Source organism: Dipodomys spectabilis, unplaced genomic scaffold (assembly GCF_019054845.1).
Source record: "Dipodomys spectabilis isolate Male_0828 unplaced genomic scaffold, ASM1905484v1 ptg000380l, whole genome shotgun sequence".
Taxonomy (NCBI): Eukaryota; Metazoa; Chordata; class Mammalia; order Rodentia; family Heteromyidae; genus Dipodomys; species Dipodomys spectabilis.
In genome coordinates, this window is record NW_024871057.1 from 478,105 (window position 1) to 501,013 (window position 22,909).

At 48.1% G+C, this 22,909-nt stretch overlaps 1 protein-coding gene across 1 annotated transcript; it reads left to right on the forward strand.

Annotated features, from left to right (window-relative positions):
• The first annotated feature begins 14,711 nt into the window (after positions 1–14,711).
• LOC122096634 (phytanoyl-CoA 2-hydroxylase interacting protein) lies at positions 14,712–21,567 on the forward strand. The gene is made up of 4 exons (XM_042667220.1): positions 14,712–14,876; positions 16,032–16,206; positions 19,214–19,331; positions 20,492–21,567. The coding sequence occupies exons 1-4, from the start codon at positions 14,712–14,714 to the stop codon at positions 21,024–21,026; spliced, it is 993 nt and encodes a 330-aa protein (XP_042523154.1). The 3' UTR covers positions 21,027–21,567.
• Positions 21,568–22,909: the final 1,342 nt, after the last annotated feature.

A 22,909-nucleotide genomic window follows, 5' to 3' on the forward strand; every position in this document is an offset into this window, starting at 1 on the left:
TTACTTCATCACCCCAATCTTGCAAACTATACTACAGTATCACAACCAGATTATTGACATTTTTACAGTAAAGATACAAGACATTTTCATCCCCATAGGATCTCTCTAGTTGCCCTTTTAGACACACACCTCCCTCTACCCATTCCTCCCACCTCTAATCTGTTCTTCATTTCTGTAGTTTTGTTATTTCAAAAATGTTCTATAAATGAAATCATACAGTATGTGACTTCTTGTTTTCTGGGGTTCTTTGGGGGGGGGAGGGGTTGTTTTTGGTACTGGGACTTAAACTCAGGGCCTGGGCACTGTCTCTGAGCTTTTTTGCTCAAGTCTAGGGCTCTACCACTTGAGCCACACCTGTACTTCTGGCTTTTTTTTGCCTGTTAATTGGAAATAAGCGTTTCATGGACTTTTTTTACCTGTTAATTGGAGATAAGCGTTTCATGGACTTTCTTGCATGGGCTGCGTTCAAGCAGAAATACTTAGATCTTAGCAATACTTAGAAATACTTAGCTACCTCCTGGGTAGCTAGGAATACAACTATGAGACACAAGCAACCAGCTTCTTGGGGTTTTCTTGTTTTGCCATGATTTGCTTTGAAATTATGAAAGGTTGGAGCTAAGGGGCTTATGCTTGGCTAGGCAAGTATACCAGCTATAACCAACCTTTATTTGCTCTTGTTATTGTTGAAATTGTGTCTCACTTTTTGCCCCAGCAGCCCAGGACCTGGAGCCTCCTACTTATGCTTTCTGTGGTGGCTGGGATGACAGGTATGTGCCACCACATCTAGCTTTTTGTTGTTGTTGAAATGGAGTCTGATGAACTCTTTACCTGAGCAGATTTCTAATGGATATCTTCCCAACCTTAGACTCCAGAGTAGTTGGGATTATAGGTGTGAGCCACTTCTCCCAGCCTTGGGGTTGCTTTTGTAACAGTATAATTCCATGAAGATTAGCTAAATTGTATATATTAGTAGTTTGTTCCTTTTATTGAATATCTGTGGCTTACCCATTTATTCTTTGAAAGAAGGACATTTGAGTTATTTGTAGTTGTTTGCTAATGTGAGTAAATTTGCAGACATATGCAGGTTTTTTGGGGGGAGGGGAGGTGGTAAGCATTAAGGTTTTACTTTTTTAGAATATTTGTCCATGTGTACAGTTGTTGAGTCATTTGATTAATGTCTTATTATTTCCATCAGAAATCAACAAATTGTTTTCCGCATCACCTTAAGCAAGCATATTTTATAGTTCTTCATCCGGATTGCTAAATCGCCTTCAAAAAGCATTATACCAAGCCTGGTGTAGTGGCTCAAGCCTATATAGTGCTCAGGTGGTAAATACATTTTTAAACTTTTGCCAATAATATATTAGTTGATTTCTAATCAGAACTTTTAAGACTTTTTTCCTCTCCATTGCTTTTAACATCAAACAGAATCAAACTCGAAGCCCTTAGCTTCTGCTTTGAACACTACATGAAGTCCATTGATTATGTTTTCTGAGCTTTGTGTTGTTGTTTTTTTCAGGTTTTGTTTCTGTTTCGTTTCCATACAAAGACACTAATCACAGAAAATTTGGAAAAAATTTAAAAGCATGGATTTAAAAAATTAAGTCATCCTTTAGTATCACATCCATTGTTTTAAATATTTGAAGTTGTTCTTTGCATTTAGGTTTCTTAAAACTATAATATTTTATATATAGTGATAATATTTTTCTTTAATACTCTTTTATAAAAACGACAAAAAGGATATACAATTATTACTTCTTTTTGGGAGGGGTTTGAACTCTGAGCTCTTCAGCTCAAGGTGAGCACTCACATCTTGAGCCACAGCTCCACTTCTAGTTTTCTGGATAAGAGTCTCATGGACTGTCCTGCCCAGGCTGGCTTTGAACCATGGTCCTCATATCTCAACCTCCTGAGTAGCTAGGATTACAGGTGTTGAGCCAAGCATGCATCTACTTTGTATTTTTTGCTGATTAATGGGAGGTAAGAGTCTCATGGGCTTATCTGCCCGGGCTGGCTTCAAACTTCAATACTCAGATCTCAGCCTTCTGAGCAGCTAGGATTACAAGCATGAGCCACCAGTGGCTATTTATTTATTTCTTTCTTTATTCATTTTTGAGATAAGGTCTCATTATATAGGCCAGGCAGGCCTAGAATTCTCATTGTTCTTGCCTCTGTTGGCTTCCTGAGTATTGGAATTACAGGAAGACATCAGTATTCAGCACATACTCAGAATTTATTATGTGTCTAAGGCATGGAAGTGGCGAGTGAGTAACATACCCAAGGCCTTGGGTTGGATCTACAGCATTAAAAAAAAATTCTAGCTGGGCTCTGGTGTCCCAAGCCTATAATCCTATCTACTAAGGAGTCTGAGATCTGAGGATCATAACTGGAAGCCAGCCAGCAGCAGGAAAGACCATGAGATTCTAATCTACAAGTAACCACCAAAAAGCCAGAAATGGAGCTGTGGCTCAAGTGGTAGAGCACTAGCCTTGGGCAAAAAAAAGCTCAGGGACAGTTCCCAAGTCCTGAGTTCAAGCCCCAGAACACCCTCACTCTCTCTCTCTCTCTCTCTCTCTCTCTCTCTCTCTCTCTCACACACACACACACACACACACACACACACATACACACACACACACACACACACACACACATCTAAGGAATGGGAGTATGAGACACCTGCATTTTTCTGAATTATTAAGTATACTTCTAAATATTTTTAGCTACATAGTATTATAATTTTTAATATTTTTTTCAGGAATGTTCTCTAGCATACTGTATGATTCCATTTCTAGAAATAACAAATTTACAGAATATTTTCTTTTTTTTTTTTTTGGTCGGTCGTGGGGCTTGAACTCTGGGCCTGGGCGCTGTCCCTCAGCTCTTCAGCTCAAGGCGAGCGCTCTACCACTTGAGCTACAGCGCCACTTACGGTTTTCTGGTGGTTTATTGGAGATAGGAGTCTCACGGTCTCTCCTGCCCGGGCTGGCTTTGAACCGCGATCCTCAGATCTCAGCCTCCTGAGTAGCTAGGATTACAGGCGTGAGCCACCAGCGCCCGGCTCAGAATATTTTCAAACATGCCTCCAGCCTATTTTTTTTTTTTTTGCATTGGTTATTTTGTGAGACAGGGTTTTGCCTGATGCTTCAGTTGACCTGGACTGTGATTCTCCTATTTGTACTTCCCGGATGCTAGGATGACAGGTTGTCCTGCCATTGATGGACATAGAGTATTGAGCACCCCCTCTCCAGGCTGGCCTCAGCTTCAATTCCCTGATCTTTCACCTTCCAGGTAGCTAGGATTACAGGCTTGAGGCACTGTCCTGGGCTGGTTTCTGTGAATTCTTTTTGGGCATTGGAAATATTAAATGAATGAATTGTAAATATGCATAGCACTAAAGTACAAGGAATGTGTGGTATGAGAACCAGGTTCAAGCTATTACATGTTTTCTGTGAGTAATTCATAATTTATTTACTTCATTTTGTGGGCCATTCATTTCCTCATTGCTTTGACCTCTAAACAGTGCAGTGCGCTAAGACACGGTCCTTAGAATTCTTTTTTTTTTTTTTCTTCTCTGCTCTTATTCCACTGTCATTGTCTGCTTTGTCTATATCAAAGGAGGAAAATGTTTTATGCTGGATTCCCCAATACATGTCTTCAGCCTGGAGGTCTCTGAACTCCTAGAGACATAGCTCCTTCTGCCTATCTGCAATGCCATTTGGATAAGTTTACCAGACTTCTCCAACACAGGTCCACACCTGATGCCTTCATCTTCCTCTCACCTGCTTCTGCAAAGTGATTCCCATCTCACTAAATAACAACTGCCTTCTCTAGTTGTTAAGGTCAACAAATCTTGCAAGTCTTCTCGATCTCTTCTTTCTCTCATGCTCTACATTTTCCATGTTTTCTTACCATATATTTTTTTTTCTGATGCTGGCATTTGAGGTCACGCTTCCTGGACTTACTTTCTCAGCTGGTGCCACTTGAGCCATACCTCCAGACTTGTTTTTCTTTTTGTTAATTTGGAGATAGATTCTCCCTGACTTTTTTCCCAGATTGTCTTTGAACCTCTATCCTCCAGATCTCAGCCTCCTGAGTAGCTAAGATTATAGGTGTGAGCCACTGGTGACTGGCTGAATCTTACCACTTTATATTACATCCACTGTAAACCTTCCTAGTCTAGGCCACCATCATTTTTGTCTGCTATCATTTTTTTTTTATTTTTTGGGGGGTCCAGTCGTGGGGCCTGAACTCTGGGCCTGAGCACTGTCCCTCAGCTCTTCAGCTCAAGGCTAGCACTCTACCACTTGAGCTACAGCACCACTTCCGGCTTTTTGCTTATGTGGTGCTGAGGAATCGAACCCAGGGCCTCATGCATGCAAGGGAAGTGCTCTACCACTGAACCACCTTCCCAGCCCTGGCTGCTATCATTTTAACAGCTTTCTGCCTAACCTCCTCTTAGCTGAGCCTCCACAGTCAAATCTCAAATAGTACAATGGACATATTTCACATCAGGTTCCATCTCTACTTAAACTCCCCAATAGATGCCTATTTCAGAGTAAGAGCTGAAGGTCCTCTGGGACCCCTTCATGATCTGACCTTCCACCCATCATTTCTCTGGCCTCCAGTCCTCTGGGAGCTTCATTCATTTTTTATGCTGCACTACGCCCTGTATGTTTCTGGGACACATCTGGCATGCTCGTGCTTCAGGGCCTCTGCACCTGCTACTTGGGATGCTCTTCCCCTACAGAATTCTGCATGGCTTGTCCCTCCCTTCTGCTTCAGGTTTTAATCCCAACTCACCTTTGTAGAAAGCCCCTGTCTGATGGCCCTATTGGAAATTGTAACACCACCCCCTACACATCTCCCTTAATGTTCTCTCTAATTACTGACTTACTTTTCTTTATAGCATTTCTCACCAAGTAATGAACTTGAGCGTTTATAAGTTTATTTGGTACTTTTGTTCCCACCAGAAAGAAAGCCCTATTTCTTTGGGGTAAGGGGTTAGAGGAGAAGAATGGATGGATGGATGTCTTATCTCTTTCCTCTTCCTGCCTGCAATAGAGCTGGATATAATAAGTGTCCACAATTTTTTTAATGGATGAATGAATTCCAATTTGTGTTGAGATCAAGGAACAAATCTGGATGTGGGTTAGAAAAATAGAAGGGTAGATTGTTTCCTGGAGGTAATTGAAGTTTGATGCAATTAATATAAAAGCCATTTGGGGCTGGGGATGCAGCTTAGAAGTGGAGTGTTTGCAGAGCATACAAAAGTCTCTAGGTTTGATCCCTAGCACCACAAAAATAAAAGCGATTTTAGTTGTATTTTTATGTCTTCATTCTTTCCTCCCCCCTACCTCTCTTTCTACCTCCTTCCCTGCTGGAGATCAAACCCAGGGCCTTGTTCTTGCTGGGCAAGGGCTCTGTCATTGAGCTACAATCCAGCCTCTTCATTTGTCTTCTTTACAGGTTCTTTTGAAAGCAACCCTCTCTATACAATAAGTGTGGCAAATACATAATGAATGAGTGAAGCCATTCTATCACAGCAGTAGCTTGTGTTCAATATGTCAAGCCCTTGTCCCTGCATGTTGCCATGTGGTGCTCTGTGGTATTCTGTATTTCCTGCATTAAGTTCTTCCACTTCAGTGTCGCTGACTACTCCCTGTTAGTCTCTCACATCTCAGGCCACTTCATGTCCCATTCATGATTGTTCTTTTTTCCTTGGAGTTTCCTTGTTCTTCCAATATTTTATTGCTGCATCTTTTATCTCCTATAGTTTTTCAAAGTTCTTAAATAAATAAAAAAGTATAAATATATTATAATAAATATATTATTTATATTGATCTATACTTGTTACATATGTACTATTTACATATTACAATATAAAATAATATATCTATATTTTTATAGATAAAATGTTATATATATGCAATTCAACATTTTTCCATGCCTTGAAATAGTTAGATATTTAGACTTTCACAAGCTAAGAATCAAGCTGGGAATGTGACTTAGTGGTAAAGTGCTTGCCTAGCATGCATGAAGCCTTGGGTTTGATTCCTCAGTACCATATAAACAGAAAAGCCAGAAGTGGTACTGTGGCTCAAGATCAGGGACGACATCCAGGCCCTGAGTAAAGTGCTATGACCCACAAAAATAAAAAAATTAAGTAAAGTACATAAGAAGTATTAGGACTGTTAAAATTGGTGTGTGTGTCTGTGTGTCTGTGTGTCTATGTGTTTGTGCTAATACTAAGGCTTGAACTTAGAGCCTCATAGTCTCACTTGGCTTTTTTGCTCGAGGCTGGCACTCTATTATTTGAGTCACATCTCTACTTCTGGCTTTGGAAATAAGAATCTTAATGGACTTTTCTGTCTAGGCTAGCTTTGAATCCTGATCTTCAGATCTCAGTCTTCTGAGTAGCTAGGATTATAGGCTTGAGCCACCAGCACCTGGCTGGACTATAAGAGATTTTTGTTTACAGAGCCTTATTGTGTATTATCAGACTCTATATTTGCTGTATAGCCTTCTACCATGAAGAATCTGGCCTTTGTATTCAGGCAGATCAGAAAATAAATACTGGTTTTACTGCCTTTGGGTTGGGCTTGCTTTCCATCAACCTTTTAAAAATGGAATTAATGATCTACTTCTCAAGGCTATTTGAAGAATCACATGATTGGCACTGTGTCTTTAGGCTTAATAAATGCTTTTGTTATTGTACTAATATGGAAACTTTTAACTGTGTACAAAAGCAGAGAATAGCTTATAGGATCTCAAAGTACACAGCTTTAATAATACTTATCCACTCTTGTTCTATCTCTTCTGCCACCCCCTCACACCCCCGCTCAAGATTATTTGAAACAGATCACAGATATTATGACATTTATCCATAAATACTACCATCTGCTTTTCTAAAGGAAAGGACTCTTAACAATAGCCACAGTATTGTTATCAGAGCTAATTGTTCCTAAATAGTATCAAATATTTAGTTATGAATTCCAACTTCTCCAATTGTAATATAGACTTTAAAAAATAGCTTGTTAAACTAATAGTACTCAAATGTGATTCATGCACTTGAGTATTTTATTGCAAGTATTATTAATGTGGGGAAAGACTTTGCTGTAAAGATGTCCCTGAAATATTCTTTAGAATAAAGAAAAAGGAAAGGAATCATAAAAGCATAGGGAATTGGCTTCCCCCAAAAGGATGTATAACCTGACAGTGATACACAGACAGCATTTTTTTTTTTGGTCAGTCATAAGGCTTGAACTCAGGGCCTGAGCACTATCTCTGCGATTTTTTGCTCAAGGCTAGCACTCTACCACTTTGAGCCACAGCTCCACTTACAGTTTTTAGGTGGTGGCTAATTAGAGTTAAGAGTCTCAGGGTCTTTCCTGCCTGGGCTGGTTTTGAACTACAATCCTGATTTCAGCCTCCTGAGTAGCTAGGATTACAGGCGTGAGGCACCAGTGCCTGGCTTCAAGAGTGTCAAAAATGACACTTCAGGGTATGAATACAGAGTACTCAATATAAGTATGTGATAAATTAAGTGGAAAATGTGAGATGAGTCTGAGGGTGAGTGAATGGACGGATGGTGTCAGGGGACACTTTGATCAAGAAGCACTGGACACTTTGATGCACACATTAAATTGTAACCCCTTGTACATACAACCTTTGGAAGTCTAGAAACAGATTAAATTTAAAAATAGAAAATAAAATGACACTACAGAAAGACTGTGCAATGAACAGAAAAGGTATTAGCAAGTGAATAACATATGTTAGAAAACTGTAATGTTCCTCTCACTTTTTTGTTCATAAATTATATACATATATGCCGTTTTCTGAATGGTGTGAAAATGAGCAATTTTAATTCCGCCTTAATTTTTACAATGAAATGTTCTCATCTTTTTACAATGAGCATGTATGACTTGTATAAGAAAACATTTCTTTTTTTCTTTTCTTTTCTTTCTTCTTTCTTTTTTTCCTTCTTTCTCTCTTTCTTTTTTTGTCAGTTGTAAGCCTTGAACTCTGGGCCTGGGCACTGTCCCTCAGCTCTTCAGCTCAAATCAAGCACTCTACCACTTGAGCCACAGTGCCACTTCTGGTTTTCTGGTGGTTAATTGGAGATAAGAGTCTCATGGACTTTCCTGCCTGGGCTGGCTTTGAACCGCAATCCTCAAATCTCAGCTTCCTGAGTAGCTAGGATTACAGACGTGAGCCACTGGTGCCCAGCATAAGAAAACATTTCTGAAAATAAAGATGCAGCTGGGTGCCAGTGGCTCACATCTGTAATTCTTGACACTCAAAAGGCTGAGATTTGAGAATTAAGGGTTGAAAACAGCCTGGGCAGACACTCTTATCTCTAGCTAGCCAGCAAAAAGCCAGAAGTGGAGGTGTGTGTGGCTCAAGTGGTAGAGCACCAGCTTTGAGTGAAGAAGCTGAGTAAGAGATGAAGGCCCTTAGTCCAAGCATCAAAACAGATACAAAAATAAATAAAAATATAAAGATGCAGAAGTGCATCTTGATGGTTGGTTGATTTCCTATGCAGGTAGTTTGACTGACACACAGTGCTTCATTCTTACAGCATGTGTCCTCTCTTGATCCGAAGAGGAGCCCTGGGAGGCAAGAAGCAGCATGAGCCCCAGAAGGGCTGTGTCCTCACCTGCCTGGCCATTGTGCCAGTAGGCAGCTGCACAATGGAACATTCAGTCAGCTGCCATTCCCTGATGAGGCACATGAGCTAATGCAGTCTCTGAATGCCATCCTGAGCAGGTGGGAGGTAGAGGTGGGGCTAGGACTCATCTTTCTTTTACAGAAGAGAAAACTAAGTCACAGAGAGTCTGCCTGTCCCCTTTAGCTGTCCCTCAGATTGGTCCTACCAGTAGGGTTGTAGGCCATATGGCTAGTGCTTTTCATAACCAGGAGGTGAGTTGCAACATCATCTCACTGTCGGTGTGTGTGTGTGTGGGGGGGGACTTTGTGTTTGGTCAAAGGAGTGCTTATTCTGCTTCACCGTGACATACCATACCACATTCTGTGGTTCTGGATCTGACCAGACTCGCTCAGGTTCTCACGCCCAAGTAAGGCTGGGCTGGCTTCTGCTTGGCTTTGCATTCTGTGAACTTTTCATTCCCTGTCACTGTTACCTTCACTGAACTTCACTGCCAATGCCTGCAGCCTCTAAAATACTCTCCATGAATCCTTTATGCTCAGCTCCCGTCTTACATTCTCTGAGACCCTCACCCCTTAGCCCATGTGACACCTTCCATCCCCACAGCACACCCACTTCTCCCCCCAGTGTCTTCCACCATCTCCTCTCTGCTCTGGAGCTGACTTCTTTTCCTGCTTAGTACCTGCAACTTATATGCATCAGCCCTCAAATCCTACAGGAGATTGGGTCCAGGATCTCCACCAATATCAAAATCCTTGGATATTCAAATCCTTTATATAAAATGTTATGGGATTTACATAAAACCTTTCATTTCCTCTTGAAATTTTAAGTTATGTCTAGATTTCTTATAATAACCTAATGCAGTGAAATTGCTCTGTAAATGGGTATTCTAGTATATTTTTTTAGGAACTGACAAGAAAAATTCTGGACATGTTCAGTACAGGTGCAATTAAAAAACAATTTTGGGGGATGGGAAGGTGGCTCAGTGGTAGAGCGCTTGCCTTGCATACCAGAGGCCCTGGGTTCGATTCCTCAGCACCACGTAAGCAAAAAGAAAAAAGCCAGAAGTGGTGCTGTGGCTCAAGTGGTAGAGCGCTAGCCTTGAGCTGAAGAGCTGAGGGACAGCGCCCAGGCCCAGAGTTCAGGCCCCATGACCGGACCCCAAAATAAAATTTTTGATCTTTGATTGATTGTGTCTGCAGATAAAGAGTTCTTGGGTACAGAATGTTCTTTTGCATTCCTTGTTCTGTAATTCCATCATCTAAATGTCCATCTATTCTCCTCTGGAAGATTGTACGCTCCTTGCAGGTAGACATTGTCAGCAATGACGAGAAAGATAGCAAGTCTGTCAAGTGACTGGTACTTCTATCTGCCAAACCCGAAGCAATGTGATTTACATAATGATCTCATTCCACAATGACAGTAAACCTGTGTTATCCCACTTTACCAATGACTGAAACTGAAGCTCCAAGAGAGACTGAGTCACTTGTTCAAGGTCACCTAGCTGGCAAACTGTAGAACAGGAATTGTTCTCATTTTCTGTTGGACTGTAAAGCCTGGGCTTTTCACTCTGCACAAATTCTTTGTCATTGTTTTGCTGCTTGACTCAAAATTCCTTGAATGTTCTTCTGGGGGCATTCACAGATCCTTGTTTCTTGGTGGTAGACAAGCCTTCTGCTAGCTGATAATATACTCTCTGGCTGACATGCTCAGGGCTTGGCTTCCTCGATCCCAGAGGGTGGGCTGAGATGAGAACACTCAAAACTCCGTATGACTTCCCACCCCCTGCATTCTTGCTGCTGTGCATTCTTTACTACTATATAACTTCTCTCTCCTGCTTATTTCTTAGGAGACTAGTGGCTAGGAGATTCTGACTAGATAATATGGACTATCCAGGGCTGCCGGTCTGGTATGTCCTGATAGAGTTGGTAAGAAAATGGAGCCATAGATCAGTGAAAGTCTCTGTCTAGAGAGAACCCAGAGAGAAGACAGGACCCCTCCCACTTCCCCCACCCCCATTCCATACCCATTCATACAGCCCATCTGGACCCTTCCCCTCTATAGCCTCCTTCCCCTTTCCCCAATCAGAATCCTTATTTACGGGTCCAAGCTCTTGGGATAAGCTCCACCCCTCTCCCAGCATCCTAAAGTTTGGGGGTTGCATACAAGTCAGAGATTTCCTAGTTGAGGGCGTCTGGAGGCCCTTCTGAGGGTAGCTTGTCCTGGAAGGATAGGAGAAAGGTGGTAGCAGTTGCTGCCTCCAAGGACATCTGTGTAGCTCCCTGGGGGACCCTCTGCCCTCCCCCGCCCCCTCAGCCCAGGCTAGCAGGGACCAGGCTTGCTTATTATCACCTGACGCTGAGCAGCCACTGATCCCATTGGTGGAGCCAGATTCTGTCTGGCTCTCCCGTTCTTTCTCGCCTTCCCTGCCTCTCTCTCCTCCACGCTGCTTTGAATTTGCTCTTGCCTCTCTTCTCGTGTGTGCTTGCTCGCTCAGCTGGGAACCTCGTCTCACTGGGGGCGGCAGTGGTCGCTGCCGAGTCAGATAAGAGCTGCCTGCTAGGCATGGAAACAGCTTCCTTGGCAGTCTGGAGAAGAAGAAACGCTTGCTGCTGCCTGTAACCCAGGAGTCCGGCTGCTGTCCCCTGCCTGGGGAGCTCATCCACAGAGAGCTCTCTCTCTTTCCTTCCTGCCAGGATTCCCTCTGCAGAGCCCAGTAAAGCCAGGTGAGTACCCTTCTTCCTAGACCATCCTGCTGTCTAGCCTGAGAGGCTGTGACCTGGGGACGCCGGGGTCCTGCCACTGTCTGGGGACCCACTTGGGTTGTCAGGCCTGACGACCTTGCTCCCTTTCCCCTAGGTCCTTGGCAAAGAGCTTAACAGCTGGATCTGGTCTCCGGGGCGACACAGTTAGTTACCCCGTGACCATTCTGCTGCAGTCAGCGATGCCAACAGGGACAGAGGGTGGGGGAGCGATCCCTCTGGCACGCTCATGGCTTTCTGCATGGGTACGGGGAAGGAGCCCCATGTGAACAACGTATGTGCATACTTGCCAGAAAGCTGGAGACTTACTTGCGTAGCTAGGTCTGTCGGCATGCAGTGATGCTCTGTAAGGGATTTGACCAGCTTTTGGCATGTCTAGGAACATAGCTTTCTTGCACGCGTGAGGTACATGTGTATTTGGGGGGGCATCGCTTATCTGAGTAGCCTGTGGGCATATGTGGGCGGGGACTCTGTGAGGCAGTATATTTAGGGGGTGGACATGTCACCTGTCATGTGGGTAGGAGTGGATGTGGAGGGAGGGTAGCAACCAGATGGTTTCTATGTGGGGTGGTACAACTCTGGGGCAAGATGGGGAGGGTGGGTGGGAAGTGTGGGCAGTTACCAGAGTCTGGGGCAGACCTGCTTAGGTGCACAAACCTGTTGGCATGTGAAGGATCAGGCTGGCAGAGTTTGGCCAGAGACAAACATGTTTTCAAAGTCTGAGTCTTTGAGTCTGGAGAGGACTCCAGAGAGAATAGCAGAGAGCCCAGGCGGGGGCTGGTGTGTGCACGGATGTGCATATGTGCGCAGTCAGGCCTGTGCTATGGCTGGCATGCCTCCTTGAGGATGTGGCACACATACGTGTTGCTGCCTGCGGCTTCCTCTTTTTCTCCAAATATGGCTCGTGAGGAGGGGCACATGCGTGTGGGTGGGCGTGAGACCGTGGACATGAACATGTGTGGGTCTGGCATGAAGGCGACAGCTTGCAGAGGGAAAACTGGGGGACATTCTTAGACTGTGCGAGGTGGCAGAAGCTTCCCCCCTGGCGCCCCCCGCCCCCCGTGCGTAGGTGTCTGGGAGTGAGGATGTCTGAGGGGGCGTGCACAGGAGTGGGTACCCCTCCCATGTGCATGCCTGTGTGCCTGCCTGTGTTGCCCTAGGTGCATTCACACGGCAGTGTGGGCGTTTCCAGGGTGTTGCCTCAACCTGTCCCTCACAGCCTGCCCTTCCCAGGCATCTGGGCGTTGAGAGGCAAGGCCCATGCCCACCCTGATCCACCCTGGCTGGCTCTCTCTCCCTGTCATTCTCCCAGGTGAAGGTGGGTAGTTATCTTGGGTCTCCAAGAACTGGAGAGGGGAAAGGATACACAGCCACCCTGAGCCTAGAGCCCTCTGCCCCCCACGCCTACAGCTGCTGGACCTCTAGGAAGACTCTCAGGAAAGGAGGTATCGAGGCAGAGACAGGAGGCATCCATAGGGCAGATCTCACGTGGGTGGAGGCTGTTCAGGGCTTCTCAGTCAGGTGGGAGTGTGTCCGTGTTCATGTATATGGGAACGTCTGTGTGTGTGTGTGTGTGTGCATGTGAGGGGCACAGATATGTCCCCCTTGGAACTTCTTGTCAGGATCTAGCGTGATGGTAGCTCCCCACTGTTTCAACACCTGTTCCCCGGATTACAAAGCAATTTTGAGGGTGGACCCATTAGCACCCCTACTTTTACTTACCATAGGATACTCTGTGCATGGAGCACTGGCACTTTAGGGTGGGAGGCCAAGATGAAACAGGACCCGAAGGACGGCGGGGGCAGGTAAGGGCCATCACTCAGAGCTTTCCCTGGTACCTGCCACCCAGTCAGCCCACAGGTTCATTTAGAAGTGCTAGGTTTTAGAGCAGGCTTAATTGACAGGGAAGTGTGGGCTGGATCTTCTAGAAGCTATAAATAAAGTACCTGCTCTTCTCAGGCACACGTTACCCTTAGCTCCTGGGAAAGAAGAGGAGAGGTAAAGAGAAGAGAGGAGAGAAGGAGGTAGCATGAAGTATGCTGGGTGTTGGGCTAGGGGAAGGAAAGCAAGAGACTGAAGCTAAAGGCCCGGGGAAAGTGCACCCACGGTTATGATCTCCCCACCCACGTCCCCACTGGTTCCGTGGAGCTCAGGCGAGCCAGGCTATAGGTAAGCACAAGCGAGAAAGATGGCAGAACATAGTCCTTTCACACCGGAAGGGCCCCACATGCCAAAGCAGAACCAAAGGAGCAGGAGAGGGAAGAGAGGGAAAACACAATTGCTTAAAGGAAGAAAATTCACACCAGAAACATATATATCCCATGTATGGCCACATGCATACACAGAGATATACACATACACATACACATACTCTGATGCAGCAACCTTAGCTCGGTGGGAAAGATCTTGACCTCAAGAGTATGAACCATTTGCTGGTTGTATGGCCTCGGCCACGTTAGCATCCCTAGTCTCAGCTACCTATCTGTAAAATGGGGAGAATGACAGTAGCCAACTATAGTGAGGCTCTTTGGGAAATAACGTCAGTGGGATTACTAGAACATGCCACCAATATCAAAACTAGTTATATAAGAATTGAGTTAGAGGATCAGCAAAAGAAGACAGAGTGGCTGTCCAAAAAGTTAGGGGTCCGCAGAGCTTGAAGACGGCTGTAGGCCAATGACACCCCTCCCACTGTGAATGCATTCACTGGCACCTAATCTGGCACTTGTCCTCTCAGCCCTCACTGGATCACCCTTGGGAGGAGAGAGACCTGAGAACCAGGGTCTTGGCACCTGTGGACTTTGAGCTACACTGCCTGCCACCTCCTCCCTGCATGTGCCTCAGCCCCTCCGCAGGTGCTTCCTGCCAGGCCTCCACCTCCCACCCAGACCCTCCCCCCCCCCCCACCCTTTCTCTTTTCACGCCTGCTGGCTGAGGGCCCCTCCCTCCTCAGCACCATCTGCTGCAAATCTGTCCCTGCCCAACGTTCACAGCATACCCACTGCCTTTGCCACCTGTCAGGTGCCATCTGCTACGTGGACCCTCCAAGGAGAGTGCAGAGTCCCATAGGAAAGACCCCACCCTACCTCCCGCCCTTCCCCTCCCATCTACCTGCTGTCTTTTCCAATTTAACAGGCAGGTGCATTTGATGGGGGTGCCGAAGGTTCTAGCTCAAAAGGCATGCTGGGAGCAGCACATTCCAGAAAGTTCTGCGGTGGGAGGGAGGCGCTGATCCCTTCCTCTGACTCTCAGTCCCCACAGGAGCCAAACCAGAGGGGAGCATGGAGCTACTGTCCACCCCCCACAGCATTGAGATCAACAACATCACTTGCGATTCCTTCCGCATCTCCTGGGCCATGGAGGACAGTGACCTGGAGAGAGTCACCCACTACTTCATTGACCTCAACAAGAAGGAGAACAAGAATTCCAACAAGTTCAAGCACCGGGTAAGGAAGAGCGCGCCTGGCGCCTGTCCCCAGCTGCTGTGCCAGGGGGAGGCAGGATGATGAACCACTTGGGAGAAGTTGGGGCCGATTCGGGGGGCTGGTTTTCTCATTGAGTCATCTTAGGAAAATGACTTCTCTGAGCCTGAGCTTCTTTCTGGTAAAAAGGAAATAATCACACCTAGCCTTGTGGGCTTGTTGGGAGGATTTCATGAGTAATGTGTGTGTGGTGCTTAGCATGATGCCTAGCACAGTGCGAATGCTTTTATAAGCATCAGGACTGGGACTTCTGACAGGGGCAGAGTGCCTGGTAGGTGAGATGGGGAAGATGCTATCACTCCTAGGGGTGATGTCGCAAGTTCTAACAGGCACAGAACGTAGCAGCCTTGCCGACCAGATGAGCAGCATGGTCCTCGGACAGGGGTGAGACCTTTTGTGCTGGATACTCGATGTTCTTGTCATTCTGTGTGCCCCTTACCTGCCTACTGGTCTAGAAAAGGAATGTGAGAGGGTCCTCACTGGTGTGTCTTTTCCCTGGGTTACCAGCTGGTATGGGAGCAGGTGGGAGAGGGCCTGGAATCTTCTCCAGCTGGTAGTGAGGTAGGGAGAAGCTGGCTCCCAGGACGCAGGCCTGGTGTGGGCTATTCACCCTCGCTCCTCCATCTCTCTGGATCTGGCTTCTCCTGATCCGGGTGTCTTTTGGCAGGCCAGTTGCCACGGTGATGTGAATGTTCAGCACCACCCCCTGAGTCCTCCCCCCCAAAGAATAAGGCATATTTTTCTTTCCTCCCTGGCTTCTCAGCATTTGCTGTTGCCATGGAGACGGCACTGCAGTGTGCAGAGCTCTCGAAGTTTCCCTCAAAAAATGAAGGTCTGACTACTTTCAACTTTGGTGGCCTCCTCTCAAGTGGCTTTCCCCCTCTGTTCCTAAGAGAATAGGGTGGAAAGCTGGAGAGAGCCGGTGGTGTGGCTGTCCCAAACCACTTCTTGCTTCCGTAGGCATATGGTGGCCAAGAGACAGACCTATTGGGTCCCCGAGACTCTCTTCCTCCTTGGAAAGAAGAGGGGACCGTATGAGGAGTCAGGATTCTGGGAGAACACTGGTTGGGGTAACCTCCAGATTGACTCTTGGCTCTTGGTCTGTACCCCGTTTCCCAGGATGTCCCTACCAAGCTTGTGGCCAAGGCAGTGCCACTACCCATGACGGTGAGAGGTCATTGGTTCCTGAGCCCCCGTACAGAATACAGTGTGGCTGTGCAGACGGCGGTGAAGCAGAGCGACGGCGAGTACCTGGTCTCGGGCTGGAGCGAGACAGTGGAGTTCTGCACTGGGGGTGAGGCCCTTCAGTACATTGCTGTTCTGCTTGCTTGGTACATGTGGCTCAGTTAGACCATGAAGGGCTCCATCTTTTGTTGTTGTTGTTGTTGGTGGTGGTGGTGGTGGTCATAGGGCCTGAACTCTGGACCTGGGTTCTTCAGCTCAAGTCTAGCACTCTACCACTTAAGCCACAGCGCCACTTCCAGCTTTTTCTGTTCATGTGGTGCTGAGGAATCGAACCCAGGGCCTCATGCATGAGGGGCAAACACTCTACCACTGAGCCACCTTCCTAGCCCCAAGGGCGCCATCTTAACCCAGCAAACACTCATGAACACCTAAGCATATTGTTGAGGCCAGAGGGAGGCAGACACACCGGCCACGACACTCCCCACCCTCAGAAAGAGCTCTTTTTTCTAACAAAAGATAGATCAGATTCTATACATTGGCAATACCATCTCCAAAAAGGGATGAACTTACTTTTCTGGCTTGAGCCAAACATATTTTAAAAACATGTGGCAAAACAAAACAGACGTAAGATAAAAATCTATCCTTGGCCAGGTGCAAGTAGTTCATGCCTATAATCTTAGCAACTCTGTAGGCTAAGATTTGAGGATCATGGTTCAAAGCCAGCACAGGCAGGTAAGTAAGTCTGTGAGACTCTTAGCTCTAATTAACCACAGTAAAGCCAGAAGTGGAGTTGTGGCTCAAGTGATAAAATGCTAGCCTTGAGCAAAAAAACAAAACAAAACAAAAAACAAAACACCTGAGGCATAACGCTCAGGTCTTGAGTTCAAGTACAAAACAACAAACCAACCATAACTACTTTTTTTCTTCTTTTTTGTCTAGGGGCTGTCCCTTAGCTTTTATGCACAAAGATGGTGCTTAACCACTTAAGCCACAGCTTAAGCTTCGAGCTTTCTGTGTGTGTGTGTGTGTGTGTGTGTGGTTAATTGGAGATAAGAATCTCAGGGACTGGGGGCTGGGAAGGTGGCTCAGTGGTAGAGCGCTTGCCTTGCATTCACGAGGCCCTGGGTTCGATTCCTCAGCACCACATAAGCAAAAAGAAAAAAGCGGGAAGTGGCACTGTAGCTCAAGTGGTAGAGCTCTAGCCTTGAGCTGAAGAGCTGAGGGACAGTGCCCAGGCCCAGAGTTCAGGCCCCACAACCGGACCCCCCCCCCCACCAAAAAAAAAAAAAAAAGAATCTCAGGAAGATGGGTAGGGGATGGCTCTAAGCCAAGATCCTCAATCTCACCCTCCTGAGTAGCTAAGGTGACAAGTGTGGCCACTAGCATCCTGCAGCTCTTAACTACTTCTAGGCAAATGGTGCAGTAGTGTTCAATGAATTTACATTATTATGCAACTAATTTCCATGGCTTTTCCATCTTGCAAAACCGAAACTCTATGCTCATTAAACAACCACTCCCCTTTTCCCCTCCCCCAAGCCCAGGCAACCGCATCCTACTTTCTGTCTAGGATTTAGACTACTGTAGGTGCCTTGCCTAAGTGGAATTATCCAGCATTTGGCCTTTTTGTGACTGGCTTATTTCTTTTAGCATAATATCTCAAGGTGCATGAGTTACTGTAATCTGTGCCAGAATTTCTTTCCATAGTATACAGAGACCACATTTTTTTTTCTCAGTGGTCAGTGGTCTCTTTAAAAGCATTTTTTATTGTTATCATAAAGGTGATCTACAAAGAGGTTATGGTTACACGTCAGGTAAAGACTCTATTTCTTTTTGGACAGTGTCATCTCTGCCCTTGTTCTCTCCCATCCCCACCCACAAGTTATATAGTTCATTTTCAACATAGTGTCTAGTGAGACTCACAGCTGCGTTTGTTCACTCTTTGTCCTTCCATTTCTGTGCCCCCTGTCAGCGGTCCCTTTTTGGAATGGCTGTACCTCGCTAGTCCTGAGTCTCTCCTTAGCCTGGCAAAATGGCCCCCACTGGATGGCCTTGCAAGCTCTTTCTGCGGAGCCTAGCTTACAGATTTCAGCGCCACCCAACACCAGCCTTGTGTGTGCTTCCTCACAGATGACCCAGGATCTGCCCCGTAACTTTCCTTCCCTTTTGGCATCCATGTGAGAACTGCTCCAGATTGCTCTCTGTCCCAACTAAGGGACAGGGAACATTCTCTGCCCTCAGGCATCTGAGGCGGCTGACTCCCTCTTCTGCCAAGCTCTATGCCCAAATCTCCTTGAGCTGCCACGAATCTGACTTTCGGGAGATATTCCTGGCCCTTGTGAGAGAGGCTTCCTGTTTTGCCCCAAGAACCGCATAAGCAGTGAGCATTTAAGTCTAACTGGGGAGCTGGAGATGGCTGCAGTCCAGTCTGTGCTCCTCTTGCCAAATCGAGTGCCCAATCAGGGACGCATCTACAATGAGCAAAGGGCACCCTTGCCTAATTTTACCAAGAGGCTGTCGAATCTAGCAGCAGGGGGCCAATTTTCCCATCTTGGTGGCAACCCTTCCCTGTTTGTCCTGAAAGGCCCAAGCAGAGCATCCAGCACTGCAGGCCTACATCCACTTAAACATTCACATGCTTTGTGGGCCCAGGCTCTGTTCTCCACAAGACTACCTCTGTAATTATAACTGGCTTTCATGCAGTGTGTGTGTGTGTGGGGGGGGGACCTGCTGCATTTGAGACACCCTCCCCGAAGGACCTTGCTTTCTCCCCATCCCCCACTTCAAGTCCTTCTTTTGCCTACTTAGCCTCTTTCCACAGGACAATGGCATGGGATGATAGCCCTCTGGATTCAGGGAGCTCTGAACCTCTAACAATGAGGACACAGAGGTGATGAGGACAGACAGCATGAAACTCTCCATGTTGCCAGCCAGTGCCAGCTGGCTTGTGCTCATCTGAGCCCAAGCTGTTGTAGGAGCTAGCTCTTATCCCCCTCCTTGACTGCTTCCGAGGACAGAGGTTGACCAGCAAGGCACAGTGGGGGTGACGGGGGGTGGGGGGGAGGGGTGGTGACCCTGCAGCTGGTCTTGGCTCACCTCGTCCTCCCGGACTCTTGCAGATTATGCTAAGGAGCACCTGGCCCAGCTGCAGGAGAAAGCTGAGCAGATCGCTGGACGAATGCTGCGCTTCTCCGTTTTCTACCGCAACCATCACAAGGAGTACTTCCAGCATGCCAGGTATGGCAACGCAGGCTTCCAGGCTGCTCCTGTCTCCCGCAGCTCTCCCTCTCCCTGCCCTGGCTGTCTGAAGTCACCACTGCTGTGGACTGGACCCTCTCCCCTGGACTCCCTCTGCCCTCACGGCACGGTTGATTCAGAAGGGACTGATACTCTGGGATTGGGCTCAGGAAAGGTGGGTGCTCTGGAACAGGATCACCTGGCCGAGCACTATGCTGGCAAGCCCAGGTGATTGAGGTCTTTGCTTGATCTCCCTCTGGGATAGTTCCTTCACTGGTGTCAGCTGTCTTTTCATTTCAGGACCAGGAGCACAGGGGAATTAGTAAGGAGAAGGCAAAATAAGAGCTTCAGGGTTCCGGGAATGTTGGGGAATCACTGTTTTCCAAGTTGGGGGCTGAGGAGCCCGAAAGCATCATGGGGAATCCTTTAGGGAACTGCTGAGGTACTGGTGGAGGGGCTTGGTGGGTCCTACCTTGATGGTCCCACCAGAGCAGCCTCAGTCTTAGTTACCTGTGTATGATTTCTGTGGGGTGGGGGAGGGGAAGAGTTTCTTCAGTGTTTGAAAATTAAGCGTCCTATCCCGCACCCTGAGCCTGCAGATGAGCAGCCTGAGGTCACTGTGAGCCTTAGTTGATCAGCTGAGCCAGCAAGTTTGTCATCACTCAGGCAGCCAGGATCAAGCAACAGTGAGGCGGGGCTAGGGCTGGCCCGCTCACAACCATGCCGGCCCACACTGCTTCAAATCTATGTCCTTCTAAGCCCAGCCAAGGCAAGCTGCCTTTATCATCATTATAGGTGAGAATCTGGACCCCACGCCCCAGGGCAGTAAGGACCTTAAGGATCTTTAGTATTTTTGTAAGAAAAACACAGGCAATGGTCTTGTTTGAGCTCCCTGATCAGTCAGAAAGAGACAGAACACCTACGTGGGCCAGCTCCCTACTGGATAGGAAGATGATGGCACAGGCTTAGAGTCTGGTCAGGGCTACAGTAGGAGAAGATTTCATGTCTGTTTGTAACTTGTGGAGACAGTGGGATGGTGGGGGGTGCTAGGAGTCCAACCAGTACACTCTTCCCAACCACACAGCAGCCAAGCCCCAGCCGAGCTAATTCGTGCCATTTCCCCCACCCGCTTCCTTTTGGCATTTCTTCCTGGCAAGCAGGACCCACTGTGGGAACATGCTTCAGCCCTACCTGAAGGACAACAGTGGCAGCCACGGCTCCCCCACCAGCGGCATGCTCCACGGTGTGTTCTTCAGCTGCAACACCGAGTTCAACACTGGCCAGCCCCCCCAGGACTCCCCCTATGGCCGCTGGCGCTTCCAGATCCCCGCCCAGCGCCTCTTCAACCCCAGCACCAACCTCTACTTTGCAGACTTCTACTGTATGTACACCGCCTACCACTATGCCATCCTGGTTCTGGCACCCAAGGGTTCCTTGGGGGACCGCTTCTGCCGTGACCGCCTGCCCCTCCTGGACATTGCCTGCAACAAGTTCCTGACCTGCAGTGTGGAGGATGGGGAGCTAGTCTTCCGCCATGCCCAGGACCTCATCCTGGAGATAATCTACACCGAGCCGGTCGACCTGTCCCTGGGCACCCTGGGGGAGATCAGTGGGCATCAGCTCATGAGCCTGTCCACTGCCGATGCCAAGAAAGACCCCAGCTGCAAGACCTGCAATATCAGTGTGGGCCGCTAGGGACTCCTGGGGAGCTGGGGAGCTAGGGAGAGATGAGAGGGTAGAGATGGGTGGCTTAGGTTCAGGGAGCTGGCTTTCTCTCCCCTGCCCCCTGCTCTCCACTCTGTCTGTCCACCCCTCTCCCTTTGGCAATAGAGGCAACAGATGGCGGTCCTCTTTATTAGGGTGGCCCAATCCAGGCCCCGTGGACTTGGGAGGGCTTTCCAGCCTCAGTAGGTTGGCAGGTGGGCTGCATTTCCAGAGAATTCTCCCTTCCTCCGGTTTCCCTCTCCCTTTCATGACTCATCCGGGCCTCCACCTCCCAGAATCCTACCCACCTCCCGGGCTCTCCCAAGAAGCCTCTCTGGGCCAAAGCCCACATGTAGCCTGGCTGTTTCCATGGAGACAGAGAGCTGTGGGGCATCTCTTCCTTAGCCCCACCTACCCCACTCAGGGCCACCCCAGGAAGCCCCCTCCCTGCTGAGTTGGGCCTGGGGGTTTCCCACTCCAGGCCAGGACCCTCCCTCTATAAATAGTCACCCGCACTGCTCTCACACCCTGGCTGCTCCTTACCCCAGAGCCTGTGCCCTGCAGGGGAGAGCTATCCCTTCCCCCCTCCCTCCGTTAGCCCCACTGATGTCTGCCCGCTGATGTCGAGAAAGAGGCCCTCTTTCGTCTTTCTGGCCTTGGGAGCCTGTGGGTTCTTGGAGTTTTCCTGGTCATCTATCTGGAGATAATCATTCCCCAGCAAACCTTCCTTGCTCAGATTGTGTGGGAGCTGGAGCAGCAGCCTTGGGGGGCCTGGAACAGCAGTCGCTGGGGTCGAGGAGGGGGCGGGACACCCCTGAGACCCCTTCCTCAGCAGGAATGAGCTGCCTCATGCCTTGATGGGGCCTGACTTAGAACTAGGGGACAGAGGGTTACTCGGGGAACGCTAGTACCCCACCTGCCACTGTGCTGACTGCTCCATGACCCTGTGTGAGCTGCACTGTGGGCGCTCTGCTTCTGGCACCTTGGCCAGCACACTGGCCCTCTCTGCTCTCGTGACCACTGCCTGGGGAGTTCTTGATAAAGCCCTCCCTCGGTTCCCTGTGTTTTTATCTTGTTCCTACTGTCATACGGGTCATGGGGGTGGTCCCCAGGGCAAGCCAAAGTAGTTGGAGACATGGGTGAGGACTGGAGCCAGTGAAGAGCAGTCCTCACAGTGACTTTCCCAGAGATGATAGGGACGAGGCACACGCAGCTGGAGTTCTGTGAAGAAGGACAGAAGGGCAGGCAGACCCAACAGGCCACACACTGGTGAACTACAGACAGGTGGATGGCTGGTTGTCAGTCAGCTGTCTCGTTGGGGTGGGCCAGGAGGTCTGGGGCTCTGGGAGAGTGTGGAGAAGAGGAGGCGGCCCCCAGGCCCTTCTCCCTGTGCTGACAGCAGTGCCGCGGAGCAGCTGCTGTCCTTCCCCTGGTTCTGGTGTCCTCCCCAGGTGGGGACTCGCCCCGCCTATGCTGTGCTTGCAATATGTACCAATAAACCACATGGCCTGAAGGTCTTGTCTGTGTTGATGCATTCAGGCTGCTATAACAAAATACTGCAGGCCGATGACTTAGGAAAAACGGAAAATTTCTCTGATAGGTCTGGAGATGAACAAGTTCAAGATGAAGTGTCTGAAGAGGACCCACCTGTACGCATAGGTAGCCATTTTCTCCCTGTGTCCCCACAGGGTAGAAGGGCTGAACAGACTCCCTCTGCTTCTTTCATGAGGGCTCTCATCACATTTGTGAGGGCTCTACATTCATGACCTGGCACTTCGCCAAGGCCACCATCCTCACACCATCACGGTGAGGTTAGGGTTTCAACACATGAACTTGGGGCTGGGGCTCATGCTTACAATTCTAGCTACTCAGGA